Source organism: Sparus aurata, chromosome 7 (genome assembly GCF_900880675.1).
Source record: "Sparus aurata chromosome 7, fSpaAur1.1, whole genome shotgun sequence".
Taxonomy (NCBI): domain Eukaryota; kingdom Metazoa; phylum Chordata; class Actinopteri; order Spariformes; family Sparidae; genus Sparus; species Sparus aurata.
The window spans coordinates 7,552,268-7,559,793 of NC_044193.1; the positions used below are offsets into that span (position 1 = coordinate 7,552,268).

Below are 7,526 nucleotides of genomic sequence, written 5' to 3' on the forward strand. Positions count from 1 at the left end.
TGAAGTTGTCTGTGTTGTTTCTTTTTGAAGAATGAAAAATTACCTATAGTCTGTAATGTCTTATGTAATCAGATATGGAAATTGTGGATGCATTTTGAGAATTGCTGTACACCAATTAACATACAACATAGCACCCTGTAGTCAGAACAAATCTTAAATGTGGACCTATGCACAATTAAAAATCTGTCACCAGTGTGTGTTCAGTATACAAGTATTGAACTGGGTCCCATGAAGTCATTAAACCTTCTCGACATTTTACACTTTAAAACAAGTCCCCATCTACTTCAGTCATTTAGTAAAAGTGCTGCAATGCTGTTTTGCTACCAAGTTCCAGAATGTTTCATGGACTACAAAACTTAGTGTGCCCGTCCATCCGTGTGCATATCTGAATTTATATAAACTATGCAGGTGGGTTATATTCTCAACTACGTCTGCTATGTTGTTATGTAATAATGTAAGAGGCATTTAGCCTGCAGTGTTTACAGCCTGCTACTGACCAGCTCATAACATCCACATGATTTCTGCTCCTCACAGAAAGAAAGCCCTGTTAATCCCCCTGGACAGCAAACCGAATGAGAACATGGTTTGGTCTTGCAAATGCTGAACGGCACCGGACCAAATCATCAAAACAGCTTCCAAATGCAGTTTCAGGGTCGAAGTCACAGTCAGCCTGTCTCAGATACAGCATCTCGACTGTTCTGGTTCTGGATGTGAAACAGTTACTGCAGCAGATGGAGGAGGAGTTTTTAAATGTGCGTACGTCAGCCGTCCTCTTCAAGAGGAGAGAGTGGTGCATCAGCAGATCAGCTCCAGACAAAGCAGACACAAACACTTCTCACATCAGATCGACTTGTCTCATTACATTGGATGATAATGATGACAAGCCATCACGACAGTAAAATTTAAAAAGACAATCTTGATTGGTTGTTTGGATGTCCAGGTAAAGGGAAATGAATAAGGGAGCTCACATGACATCAGCCTTTCTTCTCCTTAATGTAGAAAATGATGGATGTTGATCATTCTATCGTCCAAACGCCTGTAAACAAAAGAGCATGTTGTTTATTTCTAAATTACCCTTCACCAAAAACATCTAATCCTCTTCCCACATAACTATGTTAAATCAGCTTAGCATGACCACTAGCTTCACACTTGCTAGTTTTCACCCTTGTGTAGATTTTATATGAATGTTATTTATTGTATCGGGCTCAAAAGATGATTTTGTGTTGAATTATGTACGCCACTGACTCACTTTTAAAAACCAAGCCATCTAAACATCTCTGTTCACTATTTATTGTACACACATTTGAATATTCATGTGAGACTTCTACTCCCAGTGGAGAATTTGAATGTCTGACCTAGATAATCTCCTCTAATTACGGTAATCCTGCACACAAAAAGTTTTTATGTTGCAGTAGAAAATCCACGAGTTCCTGTAAAATGAATGATAGACTGAACCTCAGTCAAGTGTTGCTCAATCAGATCAACGTGTTTAAACTATGAAAGCACTTTGTGTGGAAGCTGTGCATTTTTCAGGAGGCATTTTTAAGTGTACAGAGGGCCTTAGATTTTAGGAAATCTGTGACCCAAATCCTCTTTCTGTGCATCCCAGCGTGAGTCTGTCCATGTTGGCCAGACTTGAGTCAAGATTAGCAATGCCAGCTGGGAGAGACTGGAGCTGATAGCCTGGCAGTGGATGGGGAAGGACAGGAGTATATTAAAGATTCATTTAATCCCTTATATCTGTTTCTGATCTGTGCCTCTGTTGTCAAAACATAACATATGCTCACTGCTCACACTATCTTCTGAGCGAGCTCTGTCCAAAATGGGGCCCGCGGTCCAAAGATGGCCCATCATGAGGTCCAATGTGGCCTGTCAGATACTATCTTGAAATCAAAAATATAATAATGTAAATGCTGTTTAATTTGTTCTTAAAGTAGAACTGCCCTTTAAATATGAGGGATCCTGTGGCTCAGCATTAAGCTTCAGTTCGGGTCCTCTGTGGTCAAAAGTTTAGGCAGCCCTTCTTCAAGCCTCTTCCTGACTGACATAAGATGTGTTTATATTAATGTGGTTGTCACTTAGAAGACCTTAAAATGCTTTGACTATAAAGATGATCATGCTGCTCCACTCCCTTCAGTCACTTGGGGGCAGTGTTGTACAACAGAAGTTTTGTATGAGCACACTATTTCACCACAAAGACCCATCCTTCACCACAGATCCTGATATTCCTGTTTGAGTATTTTTACACCATTGCATTGGTATTTATGTCTTAAGAAACTCAGTAAGTACTCAGATCAGAAGCCACTAATACCACAGTGTAGAACGACTTCAAAGTAAAAGTCTTCAAGTGTTTACTTAAGTGAAAAACAGAATCGTACTGAACTTAATAGTACTAATGGTGCAGAAGAGCCCTTTTCAACACATTTAATATCATGACATTAGATAATAACTTTTTGCTTTGTGTCATGTGAATATTACTTTAATGTTGCAGCAGGTAAATGTGGAGCTAATTTAAGTTATATGATGTTCGGTGGCTTGTGAATTTCCCTTCGGATATCATAAAGTCTTATCTCATTATATCTTAACATAGAATAATACATTATAGTTTATTTGTTTGTTTTTTAATCATGTGAATCTGCAAAGTGGGTATAGCTACCATATAAATGGAGTAATAAGTACAATATTTGCCGTTGATCTGCACTGCAGTACAAGTATAAAGTATGCCTTACAAAAAAATGAGAAGTATTTAAAACTGTACTTTTGAGCAGTAATTGAGTAATTGTGTAAATGAACTTCTTCCACTCTTCTCTGTTAAGATACTTATGAATTCAAAACTATTCAAAACTATAGAGAAAGGGATGAAAAATGAGGCTATGTGTGTGAAAAGTGTTCAATTGTTCACTTTCTCATGGTCTGTCATTAGTGATGGGTTCTTTTCAACCAATAGGAATCCCCCCTGTGAACACCACAACCAATAGGGACTCAGCAGCACTTTTCTGCCAGAAGAGAGGGTATAAAGAGCACCACCCAGCAGAGACCATCACTTACTTCTTACACAGGACTCATAAAGGCCGGCCTGTAAGCGCTAACAGTCTCTCCCTCCTCTTTGTCCAAACCTCTGACAGACTAATCACCTTCAGGAAACATGGTGAGTATACAAATATAGTTTGTCTTTACTTATTATATGCTGATTTAAGCTGGAAAGTGTGTTATCACATGACAGGGAAGTTTTACAAAAATAAGCAGGTTTAGCTACCTGGAGAACTGTTAACCAAACTTAGAGTTCAGTGGGTTGTTTTGACTGTAAATTTGGTAGATTTTACTGTAAGTCCAGACAGTCCAAATTCAAGTTCATAAAGGTCAATGTGCTCACAGCCTGAAGCATTCTTCTTATTTACCACCTGTTTGAAGAAGCCTGGCCTTTATGACACTGCAGCCACAGGCTTTTCAAACAAAACCTATTCATGAACAGCCTTTATTATCATTCTTTCATGCTGCACATTTGGTGGCTGATACTTTTGTATGAAAGTCTTGAACTACAGGTGTGTTTGTTTTGTTGCACCACAAAACCCTGGTGGGGATTTTTCTTTTCTTTCATCTCCAAGCACATTGTATGTCTGAATCAGAGTCTTTGTGCTATATTTGTCTCCAAAGGGTGTTAAGAGGAAGAATTACTGTGCAACATGTCATCAGGTGACCTTAGTCATGATGAACTGGTGTCTGGTTCTTTACAAAAGAGCTGTTTGTCTAGCTTGTTATTCTTGTATTAGCACCAGAGAAGTCATGAACATGTGATGCGTAGCCTTCACCATCTCATTGGTTACACTTTTGAGAAGAACATCTTCAGCCATGGGTATTTTTAGTGTAATGATTAAAGACCTTTTTTGTTTTCACAGCGTGAGTGTATCTCAGTGCACGTTGGTCAGGCTGGTGTCCAGATTGGCAACGCCTGCTGGGAGCTTTACTGCCTGGAGCATGGGATCCAGCCGGACGGACAGATGCCCAGTGATAAGACCATTGGAGGAGGAGATGATTCCTTCAACACCTTCTTCAGTGAGACTGGAGCTGGAAAGCACGTCCCCAGAGCTGTTTTTGTGGACCTGGAGCCCACTGTCATCGGTAAACTCTTGTTAAATATTGACACCATGGCTGACTTGTGATTTTTTAATTTTTTTCCCCATTCTGTCAAGCCCTAATTTCTGATTGAATCTGTCTTCAGATGAGGTGCGCACTGGAACCTACCGCCAGCTGTTCCACCCTGAGCAGCTGATCACTGGGAAGGAGGATGCTGCCAACAACTACGCCCGCGGACACTACACCATCGGCAAAGAGCTCATTGACTTGGTGCTGGATAGAATCCGCAAACTGGTGGGTAAAATCAGAGCAGAACAAGTTCACTGTCAGTTTGGTTCCAGAATATCCAATGTAATGACATGACTCTATCTCATATGTGATCATTGTCTCTGTCTTCAGGCTGACCAGTGCACTGGCCTTCAGGGCTTCCTGGTGTTCCACAGCTTTGGAGGTGGCACCGGCTCTGGTTTCACCTCCCTGCTGATGGAGCGTCTGTCTGTCGACTACGGCAAGAAGTCCAAGCTGGAGTTCTCCATCTACCCCGCTCCCCAGGTGTCCACTGCTGTGGTGGAGCCCTACAACTCCATCCTCACCACCCACACCACCCTGGAGCACTCTGACTGTGCCTTCATGGTGGACAATGAGGCCATCTACGATATCTGCCGCAGGAACCTCGATATCGAGCGTCCCACTTACACCAACCTAAACAGGTTGATCAGTCAGATTGTGTCCTCCATCACTGCCTCCCTTCGTTTTGACGGTGCCCTCAATGTTGATCTGACAGAGTTCCAGACCAACTTGGTGCCATATCCCCGTATCCACTTCCCTCTGGCCACCTATGCCCCTGTCATCTCTGCTGAGAAGGCTTACCACGAGCAGCTAACCGTGTCAGAAATCACCAACGCATGCTTCGAGCCCGCCAATCAGATGGTGAAATGCGACCCTCGCCACGGCAAGTACATGGCTTGTTGCCTGCTGTTCCGTGGTGATGTGGTGCCCAAAGATGTGAATGCTGCCATTGCCACCATCAAAACCAAGCGCACCATCCAGTTTGTGGACTGGTGCCCCACCGGTTTCAAGGTTGGCATCAACTACCAGCCGCCCACTGTAGTTCCTGGTGGAGACCTGGCCAAGGTCCAGAGGGCTGTATGCATGCTGAGCAACACCACTGCTATTGCAGAGGCCTGGGCTCGGCTCGACCACAAGTTTGATCTGATGTACGCCAAGCGTGCGTTCGTTCACTGGTATGTGGGTGAGGGTATGGAGGAGGGAGAGTTCTCTGAGGCCAGAGAGGACATGGCAGCTCTGGAGAAGGATTATGAGGAGGTTGGAACCGATAGTCAGGGAGACGACGATGATGAAGGAGACGAGTATTAAGGAATGCATGCCCCTGTATTGACCTTTATCAGTGTCTAAAATAAAATTGGTTCTCTAATTGGATTATGTTTGTCCCTTTAATCCACTTCTACATTCATTACTTTCAAGAAAAGCATTTTTGGTAGAGCAGTTCAGTTTGTTCTTTCATGCAGTTTGACTGACGCTAAACGCATGCTTTACAGTTTTCATGATACTTTATTCTAGAATGACAGTTATTCTGCTCACTCTTTACTCTAAAGCTGCTGTTCTTACTGATCAGCCAGGAAAGGTCCAGGAAAGGTCAGTTCGACCACTTATTTTGTTTCATAACTTGAACCTTTTCTTTTCTCTCCAGTGCATCACATGATCGTTGTATCGCAAATTCATCTTGAACATCATGTTCTCTCAAAGTTAGCGTCACGAAAACCTTCCTGTAGCTATTTCTTACATCACAGTCGGAGCGTAATGTCTATACTTCTTTTCCCTCATGACTACTTTCTTCTTCTTCTTCCTTCTGCTCCTCGCTGTCGCTCTTCATCTTTCTTTTTTGTTGGCATTATCTCAGCATTAAATTTTCTGTGATCATTTTGCTCTGGGAAAAAAAGCATAATATCCAGGCAAGTCTCATTTTAAAGCACCATAGGTTGAATAAAAAAAGGTTATATCTCTTTGTCAGAAGGGCACCGTTAAAATGATGAAGGTCATAACTGTGCTGCCTCTGACGGAGCTCCTCACCCCGTTTCTGTCCCATCTACCTGCTTCCAAAAAGGTGCAACACACCTACAGTCATTTCTTTAGATACCATTTTGCATCCAAAAAGTTTTACATCCCCTTAAATTACTTTTATAATTGTGTTTATAATACTTGTAATGTTATATTTTAAAATCGTATCAGGGTGACAGTCATAACTGCCAAACAATCTACAACTGCTCCTGCTTTCTTGAAACAAACCAAATATTTCCCCCCTAAATAATAGGCGATTAAGGGGAGACTCCATATATTTTGGGCTGTTTTTCTGTCTTGTTTCAGACTAGTGTAAATGTCCAAAACACAAACTTAGATTATTAATCAGTTAGATCGCGTCATTTGCATATTCAAATGTAAAATATGAGAAAACTTGTATTACGATGTCAGAAGAAGTTGATTTTCCTGATAAAATCTATTAGTAAGTTTCCATGATGAGACCAAAGGGTAAGGTAAGACCTGTGGACCGCTTTTAAAAAAAAACAAAACCTGATGCCTACATTACCCACGATGCACCTCAGTTACTGAGTGACATCACTGGAGGCAAATTTGATCAGATTACATGCAGCTTCCTCTGGAGCCACAACAGGCTTTATACTGCTTATAATGGCTTAACTTGACAAAACAAAACACCTAAAAGCCACTTGTACCTTCCCCCAAACTCCACACACCACCCACTGTGCAAAAAGGGAATTACAGCCAGTGACCCCACACACACACACACACACACGCCACTTATATACATACTAATGAACACAATACAAAAATGGCTCCAACACCACTTTTTCCACATATTCAAATATTCTCCCCAGGACCTTAACACACCTTGTAAATCTGGTGGAGTTACCCTTTAACTGAAATATGTGAAAGTCCTCCAAGAACAAACAGGCTGCACATGTGTTTACTCTAAAGCACATTCTTCTGGCTAAAGGTGGCAGGTTTAGGTCAGGGACAAGTGAAAGAGCGTGAACTGGTGGTTAATATAGCCGAGCCTGTAAGTTCTTAGTAAAGCCTAATGATGAAGCGTAATCCTCTGAGTACACCTGAGACACCTGAGACATTCCTGAATCACATAGGCAATCCTTGTTGTGTGGGCTAAAATAAAAAGGCATAGAAAAAGAGATTTCAGTCATGAATGATGTCATTATAGGCTTCATTACAGAAGGTACGGGTCTGTTGTGTTTCATATGACTGAGCATACAATTAAAAATATCTATTCTTATCTCATAATATATCAGAATTTGATCCTTTGTCTGCTCGTCACTGTGACCAAAATAAATACATAATATATATGAAAATATCCCGGCTATATAATCATTCTATATAGATTATTTAGGCTTTTTTTTTTGAGT

General features: G+C 41.4%; 1 protein-coding gene across 1 annotated transcript; it reads left to right on the forward strand.

Annotated features, from left to right (window-relative positions):
- The first annotated feature begins 3,130 nt into the window (after positions 1 to 3,130).
- On the forward strand, positions 3,131 to 5,479 carry LOC115585221 (tubulin alpha-1C chain-like). The gene is made up of 4 exons (XM_030423445.1): positions 3,131 to 3,148; positions 3,897 to 4,119; positions 4,220 to 4,368; positions 4,474 to 5,479. The coding sequence occupies exons 1-4, from the start codon at positions 3,146 to 3,148 to the stop codon at positions 5,449 to 5,451; spliced, it is 1,353 nt and encodes a 450-aa protein (XP_030279305.1). The 5' UTR covers positions 3,131 to 3,145; the 3' UTR covers positions 5,452 to 5,479.
- Positions 5,480 to 7,526: the final 2,047 nt, after the last annotated feature.

Bases quoted from the DNA above. Each gene is read 5' to 3' on its own strand.
- LOC115585221 (XM_030423445.1), top strand. The intron at 4,120-4,219 runs GTAAACTCTTGT...ATCTGTCTTCAG, and splicing joins CCTGGAGCCCACTGTCATCG to ATGAGGTGCGCACTGGAACC. The intron at 4,369-4,473 runs GTGGGTAAAATC...CTCTGTCTTCAG, and splicing joins TGGATAGAATCCGCAAACTG to GCTGACCAGTGCACTGGCCT.